Raw genomic sequence first — 22,960 nt, 5'->3', positions numbered from 1 at the left:
TGAATAACAAATTCGCATTTGTGGGGCCATCTAACTTTGCGGTAGAAACAAATTGTTCATTTTGTACTTTTCTAGAAGCCGCTAGAGAGTGTTTTAATCCTATAAGTTTTTCCATGTATTCTCTGTATTTACCTGTCATAAAAATATACCTTGCTTGCGTATGCTAAGCTGACGACATTTCGTTCTTGTTCAAATAAAAGTGCCCAAATGTCCAATATCGTGAATTACTTTATTGTCTTCAATCTATTAAAAACAACCCACCATTTAAATTAAACCTACATAAATATTAACAGTGTTGTGTATATAGATATTTTTGATTACTACAAAACAGCATTGCGTCTAACGAAAAAATAATTTATTATAAGTTTAAAGTGGTGTCATGCAAAACAATTTACCAAGTTGCCAGAAGTAAGGGTCCTTCTTGGATCGGCAACACATTATATACATTATATTTCTTTAATTTAATCGTTAAAGCATCAAGTAAAACACAGAGAACGGTTTTATACCTACCCATTAATTATTTTACTCTTTTTGTTACAGAGGCATAGGTTTCTATTCATTTCCTTTTATTTCTTATCTGCATTTTGAACGCTACTAATACTTCCGTCAAGAGGGGGCGCTACTTGAATTTCGTTTTTTTTTGTCTGTGGTTATGAAAAATAATTCTTATCTGTGGTGGTTATCACAACATTTAACTTATCAACAAGTGTTTAGAAACTGTGTTGTTTACCGAATGGACAAAAAACAGTGTGCTAGTTCGTTTCACTATTAGATTGCCATGTGCAAAACCCGTTTTTTAACTGTTTCTTTGTTAAAACCGATAACTTTTATAAAATACAAATTGGTTAGCAAATTAAGCGCTGTCGCATTTTGAAACTTAATGAGCTTTAATTGAGCGACACCTTAGCCAATTGACGGTAATTTAAGCGGATTTACTCACCTATTTGTGCCTCAGGCTTTGATGTTAACTTAAAGAACATGGTGCTCGTTCTAAATGGGGTTTTGCAAGCTAAATGTCCTCAAGATATGCAAAGCTTGTATAATAGTCACCCGGTTTATAGAGAAACAGCGGGTCAGTTACTTTCTATTCCAAATAAAGTCATAGGTCCTGCAGGATTGCTCTATGTTCGACAAAGAGAATTTGCTGCGACTGTTCCGCAGGACAAGAATGTCAGCATATTGGGTTCTGATACAGCAACAACATGTGCCATTGTTGTATTCAGACATACTGGTAAATGAAGTATATCAAAAACATCAAGAGCATCTTTTGAATTTTTGTGTAGGATCAGGTGCTGTCGCTCTTGCTCATTTAGATGGATCAGGAACAGAAGAAGCTGTGTGTGCCATGATTCAGAGAGTGCAAGAATTGGCTCTAGGATATCCAGAAGGTAGATATGAGTTGCAGATTGTTGGGAGTTATAGTGACCCAAACAATAAATCAGAAGAGTTATTTTTTGGCCTAATGACTTCATTTCATAAGCACCCTCTCGAAGTTGACCTTATACTAGCATGTGTGGGTCCTTTAAACACTACTGTGAGGGGTGGTATCGCTTGGCCATTAATATATGGAGTTGGTGTGAATGTTGAAACTGGTAGGCTTTGTTTTCTTTTTTAAGAAAATGTTATTGAGAAATCTTTTATTGACAGGTGAAATATTTCCTTCAACTTTCCCAGATCGTGGACCTGATTCCCATTTAAGAAACGCTCGTACTTTAACAGGGGATTCTGAGGTGCTTGACATATATGACTGCAATATGGGACTCCTTAAGATAGGACCTTTTAACTATAAACCGCTTAGGGGTGTGGATTTGTGGCTTGAGCAATCTGATGAGTTTATTCTAAGGTAGTTACATATTTTTCTGCTATTGTTAGTTTGTTTTTTATGCATGTTATTTCAGACATCTATCCTCATCACCTGATGTTGAGCCACCACATTTTGTTGACGAATTGAGGAGCACTTTTAAGTACATTCGGGAGCACCCATTTCCTGCTGTTACGGTATTTAGAAATAACAGACCACATTATTTTCGGAGGGATGAACAAACAGGGTTCTGGACGCCCGCCATTTTTTAGAGGTTAGTTTAAATGAGGATATGTCCAAATATATATTTTTATTATCTTGTATGGATCTTTTGTGTTTTAGGTATATTTTTTACTCATTAATTCGAAATATTTAGGGAATATAGGCATTTCACAGATTTTAGGTAATCATTGAATTTTTCATCCTTTTCAATTTTGGATAATTGTCAGAGATGTACAAATTTAAATGATGTTTTTATGTTAGTGGAAAATTGTATTTTTCTGAAATAACTTTTTTGCATTTCCTCAGGGGAGGAGACAGATTTTTTAAGGTAACCTCAATTTAAGGTGATCCTATTATTTTTTTGCTTGCTAGCTTTTCCAATTTTAATGATTTAAATACCTTTTTAACACTAAAGAGTGTCCAAATTTGTCCTTACGTTTAACATTGGTCACAACTTACAATTATTATTAACAGTTAGTAATAAGTGGTGTTAATAGTTTATAATTCGTTTTTTCTTGTGGCAAATATCCTTTGACCCAGTCCAACTTTTTTAATAAAATTCTCAATACTTGAAATATATTAATTTCTATAATATGTACCTCATCTTGAAGTTTTATCATAGTTTCAACGTTTTAGATATTAAAAGGTTTTCCACTATTTGCCCGTTAAAAAATGGATATATGTCTCTAATATTCTGTGAAAATTTCTGTCATTTATATTAGCTCAATTTTTCAGTTGGTTCAAGACAAATCACATACACAGTTGACAACTTGCATTAAATATGGATTTTTTATATTTGAAAATAAGCGGTGCAAAAATGTATTTAGAATAATCTTGCTTTGTTCCTTGGTGTAAACATAGTTAAAGTTAAAAAACCTACAGTTTCAGTCCTTTTAAACCATTGAACATGAATAACAAATCGATTCTATAGGATGTCATAAATTAGTTTACATAAATTAAAGCATGATGTGTTTTAATAAAAAAAGGAACAATAACTAACTAAATCTATTCTCAAATTTATTTCAAGAAGGTCAAATTTGGACACATTTTATTTTTTGATAACTATTTTTAGGTCAAGCACATTTTATTTGCAAGCGACATAATTACATTATCATTATCCTTATCCTTCTGGATACTTTTTCAAAAAAGTGACTGCAAATGTATTTGGCTGTGGAATGTTGTTCGCACAAATCAGTGTGATATCTTAGGCCATAGAATATTTCTGCCCTGGGAACAACCATTTTCGAATAAATGTTACCTAAACTATACAAGAGAAACGAAGCAACCTTGTCCTCTTCCACAGCAATTCAATAAAAAGTTATTTTTTGAAGAAAGAGAGTAGTAGAGGTGGGTACATGTACTACATTGAGAGGTTTAAGTTGTTGTTTGGTGCCCCCAAACGAATAAATGTAGAGTTCTGAATGTTTCTTTTCTCTTGCTTTCACAACTCCACTTTGAGAGACAAAGTAGTGAGAAACCAGTGCCTTTATATCCTAAATCATGTTATTAGGTATGAGAAATATCATTTATTAATTTGTTCTCAATACTAGTGAGTACTTTAAAACAGAGATATATCCATATACCAGTGTTATTTGACATTTGTATATTTTTATAGGTTTCGATTAATTCGTCCTTTTTAATGTACCAAATTTGAGTTGAGTTAATATAGCTATAAATCTAAGCAATGGGTATTATATAATGGGTAACAGATTCCACATTTCAAGAATCCGTAGATGACAGCCATAGTTTTAAAAAGCCGCATTATAAAGCAAATTTTAGGTCCATATTACTCAGCTTCAAAATTTTAAAACCTCGATTTTATATGCTTCGAAATTGGTTGTTCACAGCTAACTAGTTAACTGTTGTGAAATATGTAGCTGGATGCCTGTCTGGTAGTTTAAGCTTGTTGGCAAATCTGAAAATTTCGCTACTTCAATATTAGGGCTTTGTTTTGTTGATACGGTTGTTATAGATTATATACAAGATACATTTAAATGTGCTATATAAATATATTTGTATGAGGCTGGTATTTTTGTTACTGGTGGGTAATAAGACGCTTGCCCAAATTGATAATATAATTATATATTAGTAATAATTATTGTGGTCATTTTTACAACTCTTTATAATATATTATGTACATTGATTAAAACTTTACAAAAAATATAGGACGCTTAGAACAAGGTAGAACACTATTTTTAAATAATATAAGCATAGATTCGCACTTACACAACTCACGTCATAACATACTAAGCACCCAACTAAAATAGTGCAACTAAATATACACTACAACCTAAAAGAAAAATACACTTTGGTTCAAATAGTATTAATACCATACTGAAATACGGTTATCTGTCGAGGAGGAGCCTGACAGAATTGTTGAAATATCACAAAATCGTCGCAACATATTTATCCGGTGATTTAAATAATAGTTACACACGACAGGGTTTGCGAAACTGTAAGAACCGCTGATTTTTTTTAACTGGCCAGTGCTGCACAAGCGCTCTCAAAATGTCGCCAAAAAGCTGTAGTTGTTGTTCCTACCTTTCTGCAAACCTTAAAGAAGAGAGCTAAACACATAAGAAAATCTACTAATAGTTAAATAAATTAAATTGAGATTTTAAAAAATAAATAAATAATCTGTTTAAAGAATAATAGCTGATTTATAATAAACAATTTGTTGGCAACTTTAACGCTGCTCAGTATAAAATTCTATCAATGTTTTCTCAATGGGATACAACCTTTATTTTAATAACATTAGTACAATTATCAACTATAAGCGTACTTTAACACTAGATTTAGATTATTATAGGTTCACACTTAAAGTTGCCAACTAATCACTGCACTTGACTTTTGGCATAGCCACAATAGTCAAATAAAATCGGTAGTTTTGAAAGGCAATATGAAGAATCTTGGTTCCCGTATGACCCGCTGTGATAGTTGCAAATGTACAATTCATTGATGCCAAAAATCGCTAAAATGTTTGATATAACGTTTCAATATTTCCTAACAGCAACAATAATTTTATTAAAAACCACTGTTAGTGATAAAATTATTGTTATCGAAATTTCGACTAAAATTCGTCGTTCATATAAAGTCACTGATCTAAAAATATTTCAATAAATAGTTTTTGTATGTACATAAAATTAACGTTAAGAGATTAGGTCTACAATGCGGTAGGCCTTTAGTCCGAAATGGCCGAACAACTATTTAGGTTAGGGGGTGAACCATTCTTTGATTCGGGCGTCGTAGGTTTCGACACGTTGTCGTTATCGTCTCGTTCTTCAGAATTTTCGGGAATCAATTGATTAGCTGCAGCGAGTTCTAACCACTTTATCCTGTTTTGACGCACACCTTCCGCCAGCGGCTCTAACTTATCGGACAACATTCCAAATGCCTACAATTTATACGTTTTTATTATAATCACTCTTCTTCAAAGTGTAACAAGAGTAACAATGCTTCTCAAAAACTTAGTTTTTAAATTGTATTTGAGTATTCAATTAATGTATTTTTTTATATAATGCTACATGGCGAATACTTGAGAAGTCCTGCAAATATTTAATATCAGTATTTTTTACTATCGGTGGTTTATCCAACATCAAGAGCCTCAAAGTTATAGTCTATATACACTTTTCCCATTGAGCTCTAGTATTCCTCATAAATAAATTTTGCAAATTCCTTTAATTTGCAAAATTTCACAGAATCACACTTTTAAAATCGTTTCCTTAAATATTCAAAAAATTTTAGTACGTATGAACTCTTTCTTTAAATTTTAGTTTAAAAAAAACTTGAAAACTTTCCTTACCTCATAAATTGGATAACAGATGGAATCAATGAACCCCACTTGCATTAGGGGTAACTGGTCCTCTTTTTCTCTATTCATTATATCCTGCAATAGAATAAATATGCTTGAATTAGTGGCGATTCAATGATTTACGTTAAATATGGGCTTACAATTGGTGTGATATTCAACTTTTCCCTTTCGATATCGCCTTGTTCGAAAAACTCTGAAGATACCAGTTCAGCCACCCTCTTTTCAATCTCCCATGGTTTGGTAATTGCCGCCAGATCGCAGACCGTCATTAACATTGCCCTAAGCAATTCCCTGTGTTCTTCTATCGCCCAACACGGTCCTTCGCGGACAATGTTAAAGAAGGCGCCCCTTTTCCTGAAAAAACTACAAGTGTTTTAAACGATTTTAATGTGCGCGTTAATAAGGTACCTAAAATATACTGCTAAATCGGTCGATAAAATTGCTTCCTCTAATACCCTGATGACCCTTGAATACTCTTCTGGTGAAATGTTGGACAGTAATTTGTTCCCCGGCGAATTTAGAATCATAATGCATTGGTCGAAATGATGGTGCTCCATTGTCGACGTAGAATACAGTTGTGCTAATGGCGAGGATGCTCTAAAAATAATCGTGTAATAGTGTCGGAGTTCGTGGTTTTCGTTTGTCTACATACTTGATTTGAAAGGAATTGTTGGTTCCTCTGTGGTCCAAATCGTGGCAGAGGCAACCAATCATTAACGCTAGGCACTCAATCTCACCAAATATGGTCCACCATTGGGTGGCCGTGATTATTGCAAACATCATCTGGGCCACGTTGAAAGCGTGCCTCCAATTATGGTAAGTAACGTTTCTATAGTTCTTCTTGACAGATAACAACCATCTGCAGAGAACTTCGTAATCCATGTGGAACCTTTCCACTAGATCCAAATCGAGGAACATCCTAATGCATGCCTGCAATAAACATGCGGAAGGCTTGATTTCTCTACCCTAACCGTATGTAACCTTTACTGAATCAGAAGCTTACAGAATTTAGATATGAAGACAACATACAAGATACATACCGACACGTCAAAGAATGTATGCTAAAGTAGCGATAGAAAATCTAGAAGAAGAAGGAAAAGAAAGATAGTGATAAGACGATAAACGAAATAAAAGAAAAGAAAAGAAACAAACTATACAACACATGACTCACTACTAACAACAAAGAGGACCAAGAAAATACAAAGAAAAAAACAGAGAAGTAAAAAGTTCCGAGGCAGAGTAATAAATTCACTAAGATCAAATAGAAAAGAAACGATGTGTATACCATACATAGAAAATGAAAAATGGAAACAACACTACAAGAAGCTGCTCACAGAAGGAAGGCAAGAATTTATAGAAAAAAAGTCAGAAGAAGAAGAAGAGGGACAACATATACAGCCCCATATAACGATTGAATTGGAAGACATAAGGACGGCAACAAAAACCATGAAAAACAACAAAGCATGAGGACCAGGAGGCATAGTACCGCAGCTCATAAAATATGAAACAGAGAAGCTACTAAGGATTATAATAAATGGAGAAACAATACCAGACGAGTGGAAGGAAGCTCAACTAACATCATTGTTCAAAATTATCGATGAACTACTGTCATAGCAACTATGGGGAGGTTGTACGACAGAATACTAAGGAACAAATTGGAACGGAGCATAGACGGAAAAATCGGCGAAGAACAAACACACTTTGTTTTGCGGATACCCCAAGATGAAGAAGACCTCAGTTACATGGTCAGGAAGTTAAAGGAAGAATATGGGAAGGTAGGATTGGAAATACACAACGACAGAAGAGAATGCAGTCAGATTAACAATAGAGGACACGATTGAAATAACAGGAACAAACAACTCAGACACTTTTGATTTACACTGGCTAAATATGCGATCATGTATACAGCAACTCCATTCAGTTTTATGGGACAAGAACTTCAGGAAAAAAAATGAAAACGTTAATATACGATACAATTATAAAGAGTATAGTATATAACAGTGAAAGGAAAATCCTAGCAATATTGATTTCAAAAAAGGGCACGTTGGAGACACTTACAGTAAGCGTTTCGTCGTCACACATGTTGATGTCGTCGAACGCGAAGTCATGCAGCCTGAAGTGGGCCGCAGATGGTACCCGTAAACTCTAAACATAAATTAATTATTGCAGAGGTTTCGCATTTACGCAGCCGAAACTTACCCGTAGTTTTTGTGCGTCGTCCAAATTGGCAGTGGCGTGATAAGACAAAACCTCCAAGGTAACATCTTGCTTCGCGATTGCGACCATAGCCTTTTCGTACATGTGCGTGTTGTGTATACCCATACCGCAGAATATCGCAAAAGCCTAAAGAAAATGGTTGTGACATTTTGAAGTGCAACGCACGAAGTCCTACTCACTTCAACGAAATTCTCGTCATTTTTGGTAAAAGGCAGATCATTGAATTTATTGATCAGCTGAATGACTCCGATAATGCTACCCTTGGAATTTTTAATTGGCATACAGAGAATCGTTTTGTGCTTGAAATTTGTACCATCGTCCACGCTGGGATCGAATCTTGGATCTTCGTCCGTTTGTGCTATGTTCACAGTCTATAATTAGAACAAAGTATACTTCGGCCAGTTTGCGAAACTAAAATGCTTACCTCTCCGGTGGTAGCCACGTACCCCGTAATGCCTATGTTAATGGGAAATCTGCTTTCGAAAGGACTGCGAAAAGAAACAATTGTACAGTAAAATTCAAAAAATAGAAAACTGAGGGGTACCTTGTCCGCGATTCGCCCTCCTCTCCGTTTAGGTCGTTTGCCTCGAAGTCGAATACACGCGAAAAACTAATTTTGGAACCCTGATGTACCAGCAAAATCTGAAACGGAAAAAATGAGAATTAGAACGTTTTTATCCGAAGTTTGTTGCTTCTGACAAACGTCCAATACCATAATATTAAAAAGGCAACGAACATAATTTTTTGGAGAACTTTTTGGCAGTAGTACGTGCCTGGATCTATTTAGAAGCATCCTTGTTTTGTGCAAGAGTTTTGTCACTGAAGACTTGCGCCTTCTACATCTGAATAATTTAATAAGCACATTTAGTAATTTTCGAAATTATTTGTTTTGAGTAATGCACCATCCGGGCCTAAATTATACGATATAGGCACTACATAAGCTAATAGTCCAGAAACTTATAAAAAAAATCATCAGGCACTTGCGCCAGATTTTAAAATCTCGTCTTTAATCGATGACCTTGGGGCATTCAAGAGCCAACATGGCCGCTGGCAGTATTTTGTCAAAATATGCGTAGTTCCTGTTAAATGTTCTGGGAAAACGAGTTAAAGATGTGGAAATCTCTGCTTAGAAACAAAATGATTCAAAGTGCAGTGGGTAAAATGTAGATGAATGCGCGGAAAAATCATTACCCTCAAAACGAAAATATTCAATACATCAGTTTTTACCGTAGCAGGACCACTATTTTAGCTAATAGCTATATACAACTTGCTAAAAAACATACAATAATTAATAAATCAAAGAACCCTCTAATATGGCGTAACCGTGCTTATTTATAGAAGTTATGCTATAATTACGAATACCAATTTTGATTTTGTTTTTATGGGCATTGCTGAATTCTTCATTTGACTGAGTTTGTTCCATGTTCAAATTCTGTATCAGAAAATTCTTATCTGTCATTATAAATTTATTTTTCAGATTTAATTTTATGAAGAAATCTATATCGTTTTCTTTCGCTAATCGTTTAAATTTCATATTTATTTAAAAAATAGGTCGAATATATTTTAGGCGAAAAGAGTACCGCATACACGAAATCTAGGTTGTCAAGAATTAATTTGTCGGAAAGGAAATATTTTCGTCAGAATTGTAAGGAGTGACCCGCACGGGCTGGCCCGGACCTGTTACCGCATCAAAAAAAAAATCAGGGGCGAGCGCATGACTACAGAATCAGCCTTTTGAGGGCCAACTCAAACATTGATACTCATCGCGAGATGGCGGTGCAATCCATAAAAACAAACAGAGACTCGAGAGATGGCGGTGAGAGCCAGAGTAAGGCGAGGTATTGCTGGGATAATCGTTCGAAGTAAATGATGGTTGTGTGTATTCTGCTCTAGGTGTAATTGTTATTGTGAATGGAATAAATTTTCAGTTTTACGGGGAGTGATTTATTTAACTTCACTGTCGCGTTTGACGCCCCCCAACCTTGCTTTTTAGAAAACGGAATTAACTCTTAAAAATCACTTCACAATAACTTTAAGATCGAGAAAAAGGAAGTTACCAAAACTTTTTTCTAGGTTCAATCAGTATAACTTAATGAAACCCTACGGCGATTTGATAACATGCCCACAATCTTAGCAAGTTATCTCACTGATGATCTCCAAGTCAGGAGTTCGAATGATAAATATGATTATTTTAAGCCCGTCCGGGTGAGATTGCCCTTAAACTGTGTATCCTGCGTTGATTCTGAATAGTCACAGATTTTTGGTGTTCAATATTATTAGGTGCGATCATTCGGAAGCTGTCAATACGATATGTTGAATTCGATAAATGACGATTCTGCGAATTATAATACAAGATGGGAATTAAAAAGTTACAATTTTTCGTACTTTTAAGAGAGCAATATGTTAGGGCTGAGCGTAGTGTAGCGTTTAAGGGATCGTAATGGCCCACCTTATTTTTGTAACATAATGTATATCCCAGTTACGATGCGAAATTGTGGAAATGTAAAGCAGTTTTTAAAGATTTAAATAAATTGAGATTAAAAGTAAAGTCGAAACGTACTCTAACACAGTATTCTGGTACTTCAATCCGCTTTCAGCTGCAAGTAAAAATTTGTTGTTTTCCATTTTTTAAAAAACAATTTGACAAAAATGCCGAGGTGGGTTAGACCGTTTTTTGTTTAATGAGGTTATACTTTTCATTCGCACGAAAAACCTCATTTTATTAGCACCTTAAGGATGACTGTCAGATTAGATATTTCAAGTGCTTTCATTGAATATGTCTACAAGCAGCGACAACGACAAAAAATAAGGGCGGTTTTCACTGACGTAGATAAGTGGGTGTTTGATCAATTTGGTCTGCACCGTAATGCGAAATATCCCCTGCTAGCAACCTACGTTATCGGTTATTCTCTGTAGTCAACCACTTCTGTAAATTAATTGCGTTGGCTTCTGAGAATGCACAAGGATATCGAGATTAGGTACACCTAAAATTATATGAAACATTTTTTTTGGGTTCAACATTTGAATTAGATTCATACATCATTCGTAATTTTTTCGAAAAAAAAAACTATACTACTTTACAAAGTAATTTTACTACTGGAGACGAAGAAAGGTTTTCTAACCTCAATTTTTATCAGCTTATAAATGGAATATGCATATGCATATGGCTTAGTAAATACGTATTTTAAAAAGTTGACGCAATGGATATTAAAAAAAAATGCGTTCACATAGAAAGCGACATAAAAGTTGCATTATATAGCCAATTATTTGTTCGTAACACCATGTGTGATTTTATGCACTTTACGATTTCTTGTTCAGGAAGGCAGCTATAGCTAAAGTAGGAAAGCAATATGGGGAACTTATTTTCACCATCTGTACAACTAAAAAAATGTTTTTGTTTCTGTTCAAGTTTCAACAAATTATTCAATTAATAATATAGGGATATAATGTTCTACTATTTCTACTAGTCGTACTTCATTGTTTGCAGAAAAAAATTCTCTGTTACAATATAAAAATTTGCCTTCCGTGCAATCTATGACTTTTTTGCATAGTTCTTTTTGAACCCCGCCAAAATTTATTTTTAATTTTCGAAAAATTGGAATAAATTCTAAATGTTAAATCGGAACTTAACATACGTCGTCGAAGGTAATAAATGAGCAAACAAATAACTGAATTCGGTAACAGTGAATCAATCAACGTTTAAAAATTAAAAGTGCAAATTTTAATTTTGGCATTGTGACTGGTTTAACGTAATTTTTTTTTCCCAAGTTCATGAAAGATAGCCACAAGTTATTCATTACTATCGTCTGCGGAGTACGAATTCACTCAATTTAGTTGGAGCATTTGTTCTGTCGAGCAAGATATACAAAAAATATAATATAATATATAAATAAAATAAAATAATAATAAATAGAAAACAGAAAATTTGTCGCTTAAACTGGACTAAAAAACCAAGGAAACGTATTTTAAACCAGCGTAATCAACATGAATCTCCCTGTGAGCAAAGCAAAATACCATATTGATAACTACTATTAATTAGTGGATTCGATGGACGTCGACGGTGGTTTCGACAGCTTAGTACACCAGAAAATTAATCGCCAAGCGGATAGACAGGTATTTGGTTTCCAAAACGCTAAATTTTCCAGATTGATTGGAGGTTTTAGCGGCATTAGTTGGTCCGAGGGAGAATTACAGTTTTTAGTTTCCCGGAAAATGCCGCGCGTCGAGGGTGCTTGCGTTTATCCGGAGTGTGGTGATGCGATGAAAATTTGATAATGCGAATTAGAGAGAGAAAGACTTTCACACAAAAATTTATTTAATTATGGTAATATCAATATTTAACAATGTATGTTAATGCTGCCCTATGTTTTGTCTCTAATACGAACAAACTAAAGCAGCGGAACTACTGCAGCACGCTCCTCTACCGAATGACTGCGACGAATTAATCTACAACCTCAAAAAATGGAACATATAGGGTTGTTGTTAATATTATTGTGTTGTAGCAGACAATTTTCCCAGGCTTCATTTTGAACGATCATTATTAATTATTAGCTTATATTCGAGAATTAAAATAACATTTCAATAACATCCTTGTTTGGAAATTACTAGGTGCGAGCATATCCTTACCAGCATTAGTATATATCATTGGAATAGATAGGTCTTATTATAAAAACGGGATACGTGGCACGCAGAGTTTGTAGAGAACAATAGCTACGGTAACAATGCACCTTTAACACAATACCTTTTAACGTCAACGTTATCGTTTCGCCAACTTTTGATGTCCTATATACGTCATATATTTTCCGCTGTTACTGCGTTCCGTATAATTTACAAAGCTCAGGGATGTTTCGTTAAAAATGCAACCGCAGCTTGGGGCGAACTTTTATATCTGGGTTATCAAACGAGCAACATATTAATAACGCGTTAACGCAGGTGTTTAATCGTCAACGGAAAATTTACAGTGACGTTCCAATAACACGCAGATGTGCATTTCGCTTTCGGCTTGACAATAGGCTGACGTAGGTAGATCGTTCGTTCATTTATATTGGTTAGTAATTATAAATGTGAAATAAATCTTACCTGTTCTAAAGTCTGAACCAAACAAACTTTTAATCATGACCGACACCTGTCATTTTTTAATGTGGAAAACGGACTCGGGCAACCCTCAAAACTCTCTATACTCTCATCCACAGCCGTCAATTACATAACAATTCAAAAATGCTCGCAGACATCTCTTAAAATATTTGTATTTTGAATAGCAAAAATTATAAATACAAGATTTTCAAAAGGTTTGTGTTTCAATAATATTTTTCATACGTAAATGTTAAGATAACTTCTCAAAAACAGCGAAATTTACAGTGTAACAATATACCATTTTTTATATCCCAAAAAAAACTTATTTTTATTAAGGTCGTCAGTTTTGTTTCATTTCGCCATACCTGTTTTTTTTTGTAATGTAAACTTCCTGCATTATTAAAAAAGTCCAGCTAAACATTAGAACAACGATGTTTTCGGAAAATTTGAAATGCCAATTTTGAAAACAGATCCCCAGACTTAACACCACTAGCCTTTTTATGGGGATACATAAAAATTATTGTTTACAACACGTATCTAACCAACTGTAAGAAATGAATATATAAAATGTAAAATTTATTATAAATGTACGTTTGAATTCATTTTTACTTTATAGCCTGGATAATAAACTACTCTTCTTAAAAATATAATTATAATTATCCATGTTATTGCTTATAGCACCTACCTAGTTGTTGCACCCCATGGATTTTAAACATACCACAAATTTGCTCTTGCTTTAATAACAATTTAATAGGTAAATAAAAAGAATATCCATTTGTAAGTAAAAAAAATATGGCACTCCATTTAAACTAATCAAGTTATAGCCACTTAAATTTGTTATTAGATTGATGGGAAATCCTGTATAACTGAGATATAAAAAATACTTCTTATGTATTTATTTAGTAAATTCAACTTCGGTTATAATTTGACAAAATTCTAATTATTTAAAAAACGCACACCTATTTTGGAATCTGAAATGTAATCTAATCTAACCATGTTGTAATCTACAGGGGGTTCCTTTCAAAAAAATGCTTTAACATCCCAAAAGTAAAATTTTTTATTTTTGCCACAACACCCTTCGAAAAAAATTAACGAATATTTCTGAAACGGGCTTGAATTTGATTATAAACCGGAATGAAAACATTTTCCTTCGTTAGTTTTAAACGGCCGATTTGAGACGCCGAAACGGCTCGAGAGGGGGACCAAAAAAGGCAATACTATTTTTCACGATTTCACTCCGCCCGGCTTATCTAATTTTTTCCGCTTTCGTTGTAGTTAAAATTTATGGACGAGATTTAAACTTGCTTTCACTTTTTCCGCACTTTTTTTAATTAAGTATAAAGCACGCGGAGCCTGGGTTAAACGTGGGGTGTGTCGTCCGTAATTTAGTCGATCTGCTATGGAAACACTAATAAAAATTTGAAAATGTAGTATTATACTAAAATTGAATATTAGTTGCTTGTTGTGGTACTTTTTCAATAGCCCTCAAAATTCTAGATATTTTTCATATAGCTATAAGGTTAATTGTTTTTGTAAACTTTTTTCAAAGACATTTCTATACAATAAGTAAATAATTAAAATGCAAATCATAAAAAAAGGACCTGGATAAACCTACTAACAATGAAAATCTTGAAATAGCTTTGTTGGATCATTTTGCCTCATTTCCTAACAAAATCTTAGGTGAATGGAATTTCTTCTTATATCGACCGTACTAAACTTACTTGAATTCAAAGGATATCGGGTAGCGGTCCGTCGTTAAAAAAAAAAAACAAATAAAATAGAAAGCTCCTTTTTCTGTAACACTCAATATTTCGTCAATTTATTTGTTGACTTCTTCAGGAATGAACTAAAATTTAATGAAAACAACAGGTCAAACTATATAACAGACAATTAAAACAATCGTGAGAAATACTTACAAAATTAGAGTCTACCACATAGTTCCTCAAAACAATACTTTACAGTTAAGGTAAATGAACGAAGCGACATAATGAAACAAACGAATAATACAATTCTTAATAATGGTAGGCAAAAGTTGTGCTAACGGGGGTAGCGAAAAAAACAATAAAAAAACAATCGATATAAATAATGACAAAAAAGCATAAAAATAACCTACTCCGTGGATCAACAACGCAACGCGAATACGCTACTCGGTGGCCGAACATTACATTATCTGTTGTTTAACTGAAAAATGTTACAGTATATATTGCTTATTTGCTGTGTACCAGATTTGTAGTTAATTAAATTTTTGTTTTTGTCAATATGGCACATTTCAAGAAAGAGTCGGGCTTTATAATTGTTGACACATTGCAAAATTTTAGGATTGCTGTAGTTCAAATTCATGTCCTGTTTTTATGTAATGTTCAACCACTGCATACGTATTCTTATGAAAACGGCAATCACTTTTGTGCTGTGTTAAACGTTATTTTAACCACTGTGAGGTCTGTCCAATATAACAGCCTCGACAACTCAACCCAACCCTTGGTTGATAAAGACACGGTGTTGTCGAAACAACTGTCATGTCATAATATATAATTTCGTGAAAATCTGAACTTTTAGATCTTATTTATTTTGTACCAAACTTCTTTATAAAATCTTAAGCTCAGCTATCAATTGCGTCTTTTTCACGCACTTATTTTGCTTTGTATTATTAATTGTAGCACGTGGTAACTTTTTTTTCGCATAACGTGACTCAGTCAAGCAAGTTTCCTTGTTTTTATAGTGTCCACTATCTAAGCTTTTTTTACATTTACATTACATTTTTACAAAGAAACTCTAAGTACTATATTTCGTAGAGAAAGATTGAGGAAAAGTAACATAGAATACTTTCCGCACATTTGCCATTGCAGCTTTTATTCTTATTCTGGATCGTATTTCACGTGAATATCCTTTATTCGCGTTGAACATGGTACTTAGGTGTGTACTCTTTCATTCTCTCTACTTCCGTATTGCGAATTAAGTGTAAGACCAGCTTCTTCACTGCTATTGACGATTTTATCCATCGTTCTTTGTTGGTCCGCGCTACTCTAGGCTATTTCCAAAGTATCGTCGGAAAACAAATATAATTTTCCTTCTCATATCATTTTCTCTAAGTAAAGATTAAAAAGCCTATAAGAGGCACACATCCCTGTCTTACTCCATTTTAAGTTTTTATCTAGTCTTCTAACTTATAATTTGTTGTAATCCAAAAACCAGAACAAAAGTTCTTGGTTCACATCTCGACACCCCTGTATTAGAAAAATTAAGGCGAATAATATTTCTAAAAACAAACTAGTTTTCACTGATATCTTCTTCAAGCTTGTTATATACACGGTTATGTATAAAATTTAAAAATATCTTTAGAATGTCTCAAAAATGCATAACCAAGTTCCAAGTAATTATCTAATTTTCTAGTTTTCCCATAACAGACCGCGACGAAGTTCTCGGTCGGACACCCCGTATACGATTCAAACGCGTGTAGCTAAAAAACTCCCACGCATTTCCCTCGGGGACACTCTAAGCAAAACAGGGTAAATAAATAAACGCCGAAAACGCCACGAAAATCCATTTAAACTCTAACCAGGAAACACGTCCTAACCCGCGGGCGGCAATGGGATTTAAAATTCAAAAACACGTCGAGTCTCCCTTCGGTAACAACGTTATCCAATAATTAAAATGGTCCAACTGTCGCGGCATTTAAGCAGTTCGTGGCTTTGCGGAACTTTCTTAGAGATTCTTCGGCGTTCACTAAATTCGACGGGAAAAGTTGTTATAAAGCAGATAAATTAGATTTGGCGACTCGAATAATAATTATTATTATTCAGAAAAATTTCACCAGCAGTGTTCCAAGAAAGGAGTGGAAAGGAATTAGAAATAGAAAATTAATTAACAATTATAGAGGTAGTTTTTGCCTGGAGGTTTAAGACCTTCATAAAAAATATCAACCTGGTGAAAGAATTGGGGGTTCTTATATATTCTTGTTCTTATATATTGTTGTTTAATTAAAATTTCTCTATCTGTGCTAAAATTATTATGAAAAATAATTGGATTTTGATACCCAAAATGAAATATTATCGCAAGATTAGTAACTAATATCGGGTTTTTCTTCTTGAATAAATCTGATATTTACCAGGTATTACTACATTTTAACTTTAGCTTTAGATATGTTAATTATTGTTTTAAGTTGTATTTCAAGCCCACATAAGTAGAAATATTTTGTGCCTACTATTATAAAGTATATTAACTAAATAATTAGCTCAAATATTTATAGGTGTTAGGCGGAACTATATTTTTTAAAAATTGTTCTTAAATCATAAAAATAATGTTATCCATTTAATTTCCCTTTCAAATAAAAAAGGACAACCTGTTTAATGTAAAAATTTAGAAAAAAACGCAAAACTAACTAGGTAGGTAAACAACTATATAAAAAATTATGTTCTATTTTACAGTTATTGCTCCGAATTTGCGGAATTGCTAATACTGTTTTATTTGCTCACACCAAACGGTCATCAATTATTGAAATAGTCCCTAAAAAATATTGTTTTACTGCTATTGGCACTTCTTGGCACCCAACATCGTAATTAGCGGGAAGGTAATAGAGCGATATAAGTAAAAAAATAATTGTATGACAAATATCATATGATATTTTGAAATATTACAATTTGCAGCTTTTAAAATTGAATGTGATTTGATTTTAAAAAATGGTAAAACATTGATGCATTTACTTTGAATTGTTTTTACTTATGTGCATATATTTTTTAATAACTTGAAATGAAATATAGCCTCGCTCTCTAAGATCCAAACATCTAAATTTAAAACATAAGATCAGAAACGAGAAACTAAAGTAACCAAAACTTACGATCACAAACTACACAACAAAATATCAAAAAACTACATACTAGTTGTCAATGATTGTTTAAAAATATTTCGCATTTTCGTGGCCAACGCGTGTTAATATTTTCTTTAATATTACAGCATACAAAATGTAGAACAATTGACACTTTCAAGTTCCGATTAAAAAATTGTCAAACAAACGTTACGTTTGTGTTGCATATAGAATAAAATTTTAACTAACTGTCGGTTATAAGTCGAGTGGGGAAAAGGAAAAACGTGAGTCTAGTGATAGCACTAATTGACATTTACGGTTTAGAAGAAGAAAAGTGTTACAATATTTTATTAAAGAGCTCTCTACGAATATAAAAAAAGAGAAGTAAATAAATTGTGCTGTATATTTTTTCAATATACAACACAATACATGTTGTCATATGAAACGATCGAAACGGAGAGAAATGTTCGTTGCCTTCTTCCAATTATATTATATTATGTACACAGTTTTTAACTTTGGCTAGTTACAGTAATTGTTGTCGTCACTTTATTAATTTTTAGTAAAGAACCAATAGTATACATATATTTTTCTCTTTCAATTTTTTTTTATTGCGTTATTTTCCATTGGTCATGATAACTAATTACAAATCTATGTGAGCTTTGAGGTAGAAAATAGTTCTGCAGTATGAAAAATTGTTATTCTAAATCCCCTCATTTTGCTTAATACGTTAACTATCAACTACGAGATAACTCATAGATTGCGTCCTTTTATAGGACGCCAACTACCAGTTATCTCGTCTTGTATTTACTTACGATGTATTTATTTACGATTAAAAAAAAACCACCTGCGATAAAGAAAAACATTTTTAATGATTTTTGCTGATACGTATGGAATAGAATTAGAATTTTTAATAAGAAAATATGCCTCAATCAAATTGTCATTTTTGGCCAGATTTTTGAAAATTGCCGCGGCAGTGAACGTGTTAATTAATATTTAGTTCTCAAACTCACTTGTACACGTTGACACTGTATCAGACTTTGAGTGTGTGTCAGTATCCTAAAGACTACGTGCTCGATCGTCGACTGTTCTTCGAAAATCATCCGCGCTAGGTCGAGCAGCACCTGGTTTCTTTTGATTTCGAGCTGCGACTTCTCGTATAAGTGGGCGTTCCTTAATCCGATGCCGCAAAACTGGAGATAACTCGAAAACACTTCTTCGTCTTGTTTCGTAAAAGGTTGGTCCCCCATTTTGTTGATCACCTGGAAAGATAAAACATCATCGATTGAATCGCCATTCGGACAAGTCTTTTTGTTTCTTGTTCTCTTAGTGGCAAAAATTAAACCGACAACAACGGTCGTGGTCTAAAACTTTGCCCGGATAACTCCAGATAATATCCAGAGGGAAACAGAGTTTGTGAAACTGTTGGTCCGTTGAGAGCGCTACTTTTTACATCAGCGGTAACCTAGATTTCAATTATATATTGAGTTCAATATCAGGTAAAATTATTCTTGAAAGAATTATCTGATAGCACAGATGGCGAAGACGTTATAATATTTGAACAATAAGGAAACAATTCAACCAAAAAACAAATAATAATTAATACAAATATAATTAATTAATTCAATGAAGACCTTCAACTACAGTTGAAAATTCCCTTATATCAGGACTCAAACCCTATATGAGATATTAACTAATCTAAAGGCAAAGCCATTGACTTGATCTGATATCATCCCGAACTTAAGCGCTACATATTTTAATTTAATTCAACATGGCGTGCAATTACAAGGTTCCTCGTTTGCCATGAAACTCATCACCATAAAAAGTGCTACAATATATAATACCCCGATCTAGCAGTAGCGGCGACCTTCTAATACCAAAATTTAATGATGTTAACAAAATATCATACAATGAGACCTAAGTGGCATTAAAATTATATTTCAATGTAGGTTCAATTTTGAGTTTAAGCCCATCTAAATACATGCATTTGCAATTTTACCACTGAATTGCGAAAGTATAAATTCCGTACTTCTATTCTCTATTTATTCGTAGATGCCACAAAATAAAACCAAATAAAACAAATCTCTTCACGATTGCCGAAAATTTATATCCCAAAACATACATTCAGAATGTCGCCGGCATCGTATTGGGATAAATCTCATGCAAAACGAAAAAGTTAAGCATTTTACTCACAAAATTCATTAAAATGTTGGCACAAGATCATGTTCGTGCAGTTCTTGGCAGTGAACTCGATCGCTTTCAACTCCAGACCCTGATATTTATAGCTGAGGCGAGGGTAAATAAAGCACACAGCTTCTTGCACTTGGCTTGACGTATTCTATTTTTATATAAACCTGGATTGACTTACATTAAATTCTGTAACTCTAAGGGTAATCTAATATCAATGGCCACGGAAACGGAAACTAAAATATAAGGAACGTGTATGGTCAAAGCATTCGAACTAAACCACTCCAAATTATTTCGCTTTGCTGAATTTTATTAAAATTAAAGCACTATTTAAATAATAATATTAATAATAATAGTTTTATCGACATAAACCAATAATAATAAAAATTCTCAAAATTTTACACAATTATCAATTTGCAATATGGCGAGTACAGTGCCTGAAGCCCGCTGTACCTTGAACCAAAAATAATTGGTGTAATGGAAAATATTTGAAGATAACTGAAAATTGTCTTTTAAGTATAACAATAATACATAACAACATTGCTTTCGAAAAATCGTAGCCTTTCGGTTTCTTGTCGTAGAGAGACGCATTGTATTTCTATCGTGCTCCTGCGAACCACTACGGAACTTTCGCAAAATGGATGTCATTTTATTGTGCATACACCCAGTATAAACCGTCTTGCGCGGCAAACTTTGATAAATATTAAAATTTCTTACAAATAATAGCAATTTACAATGACATTTTTTGAAATATCTCGCGCACCCTGTATGATAAGACGCAGGCTGAAAATCTCTCTCACCACAATTTACGATACTGTTCACATCAAATTATCGCATCTTTAACAGTTTTTCATATATCCTGAATAATTTACCCACAAAAACGGAAATTTTTGGGATATTTTAGATTTTTTTGCTCATAAACGACATATCTTGTATATGATTCAAACCATGTTCGAAATAGAGGTTATAGCCCTAGATCTCCCACGTTTCCTGGAATACGATTAAGTCGTTTTCAAGAAAATACTTGTTTTCTGAAACGATGCAGTACAGGGAATAGTAAATTACGTCATTGCGTCTAGATTGGGGGTGGTAATTTTCATTTGGATTTTTTTAAATATCTCGAACAGCGTATGTAATATACGAAAACCGTAAATACAAAAATTGGAGCCTTTAATGCGGCCTATAATACCGTTTAAACCAATTAGCCATATATTCTACAAATTTTGATTTACGGCAAATAATTTACTCCGGAAAAGAATAATTTTCAGTGTCTTTTATATTTTTGTCTATAATTGAAAAACTCTGTAAATAATCGAAAAAATGCTTAAAATTAATGTTATAGTACCGGATATTTCGCGCCTTTTGGTTTTTTGGTTGGAATTTTGTCGATCTGGTTAATAGTAAAATGTTAATAGAAAAATGATCTTTTTTGAAGCTCCAACGTTTCAAAAGTTATTAAGGAAAAACCAAAAGATGAGAACGGAGAACGGACAAACAGACAAAAACAATTTTTTTTCCGACGCTGATCATTTCTGTACCAATGGCGATCCCATAGCACGTGTCGTTACCGAGATATAACATTTTTATACGATGGTAGATACTTTGGAAAAATCGAATCGAACTTTCTATATTTTTAACTAGCCATATATTATTTTCGATTCAGTTCGATTAGTTTTAAACTATCAATACAGTTTTGCATATAGACTTAGGAAAGAACGAGAGAGATTAACTTACGGCACATTCGAATTAATAACTAATACCAACACTTACTTGCGCAACCCCAATGACGTCCCCGTTGGTGTCTTTGATCGGCATACACAAGAGTGTCTTCGTTCGATACCCCGTCAAAGCGTCTATGTCATGGTTGAAACGGTCATCCTGAAATTACAAAAATAAAACATACAGTACTAGTATTATGCTGAGGTCACAATCAGTTGTTTATTGGTTCCCAGAGGGCAAACAAAGTGGGCAATTGTTTTCATTTTCATGAAATGAAAACGTTGAGTTCAACAGCAGGGAAAACAGAGTGCGGAATGGTCAGGATAATTTATTGTGGAGAAGACAGAGAAGGAAATGGGACCAGCATATTCCAAAGATTAGCTTATATAGAGAGGGATTGAAGACAAAAATGAAAAAGATCACTAAAAAACGGCAAGACGGCTAGTGGCCTACATCACAGATACGCACACAAAACTAAGCACAAGGGTAAAAAGGCCTAATATAAGAAGCTAGCTTTAAAGCAATGTCTTGTAATACCTGGGTTGACGTTTTTTTTTAAAAGAATGCGGTTTTGCTAATTATGTGAAGTTTAAATTTTACATTAAACCAACCAAATGCTCAGCCTTTTCACACATCACAGGACTAATTGGATAAGCGTATAACGCTAAAAAGAATGAATATAAAACAAGCGGGCACAAACCCCATTTTTAGTTATTAACCGGGCACGTGATGCGCGCTTGATTTTCAATAGGACGTAAATTTTGTTTAAAAACGGAAGCGAACCGTAACGAACTGCTTCTGTTTTCGAATAAATCTGGAAAATATATATGCGGTTTTATAATAACGTTACCCTCGAGTGCCGCTGGTTGGATAGGAATGAAAGGTCGGTCGATTGCTGGAAAAACTATTAAATTAAGATGAACATTGCTGGGACTCTGATTTTTAGCCACACGAAGTTTCTAAACCCATAAAAAACTATTCAATTAAAATCCAAGACCCGACAATGTCAAATCGATGTCTTCTAGTGGTTAAAATATGCCACGTTCCACAGTGTCCGTTTTTCCATTACTAATAAAATACACTGCATTTGTGTCATCCAAAAAAAACCCAAAATTTAAAAACAAGTAGACCA

At 33.7% G+C, this 22,960-nt stretch overlaps 2 protein-coding genes across 18 annotated transcripts in view; one reads left to right on the top strand and one right to left on the bottom strand.

The window, feature by feature from the left end:
- Positions 1-660: 660 nt before the first annotated feature.
- LOC132700027 (protein N-terminal asparagine amidohydrolase-like) lies at positions 661-2,086 on the top strand. The gene is made up of 4 exons (XM_060667096.1): positions 661-1,231; positions 1,284-1,592; positions 1,648-1,843; positions 1,899-2,086. Exons 1-4 carry the CDS (start codon positions 979-981, stop codon positions 2,071-2,073), a joined length of 933 nt encoding a protein of 310 aa, XP_060523079.1. The 5' UTR covers positions 661-978; the 3' UTR covers positions 2,074-2,086.
- Positions 2,087-5,204: 3,118 nt separating this feature from the next.
- Positions 5,205-22,960, bottom strand: part of LOC132700025 (dual 3',5'-cyclic-AMP and -GMP phosphodiesterase 11) — a 227,588-nt gene continuing 209,832 nt past the window's right edge. For 16 of the 17 annotated variants that reach the window (XM_060667082.1, XM_060667086.1, XM_060667078.1 and 13 more), the window contains 12 exons: positions 21,880-21,987; positions 18,936-19,184; positions 8,596-8,693; positions 8,476-8,539; positions 8,231-8,422; positions 8,034-8,177; positions 7,893-7,979; positions 6,487-6,764; positions 6,243-6,431; positions 5,975-6,197; positions 5,826-5,909; positions 5,205-5,417 (listed from right to left, as the gene is read on the bottom strand). In XM_060667082.1, coding sequence (XP_060523065.1) covers positions 5,205-5,417; positions 5,826-5,909; positions 5,975-6,197; positions 6,243-6,431; positions 6,487-6,764; positions 7,893-7,979; positions 8,034-8,177; positions 8,231-8,422; positions 8,476-8,539; positions 8,596-8,693; positions 18,936-19,184; positions 21,880-21,987 — 1,929 coding nt within the window. The remainder of the gene's footprint in view (positions 5,418-5,825; positions 5,910-5,974; positions 6,198-6,242; positions 6,432-6,486; positions 6,765-7,892; positions 7,980-8,033; positions 8,178-8,230; positions 8,423-8,475; positions 8,540-8,595; positions 8,694-18,935; positions 19,185-21,879; positions 21,988-22,960) is intronic. The other variant, XM_060667079.1, reaches the window with a different exon arrangement.

Source organism: Cylas formicarius, unplaced genomic scaffold, assembly GCF_029955315.1.
Source record: "Cylas formicarius isolate icCylForm1 unplaced genomic scaffold, icCylForm1.1 PGA_scaffold_3__17_contigs__length_32017465, whole genome shotgun sequence".
NCBI classification, from domain to species: domain Eukaryota; kingdom Metazoa; phylum Arthropoda; class Insecta; order Coleoptera; family Brentidae; genus Cylas; species Cylas formicarius.
The sequence above is the reverse complement of the archived record's forward strand: the minus strand, read 5'-3'. Positions and strand labels throughout refer to the sequence as shown.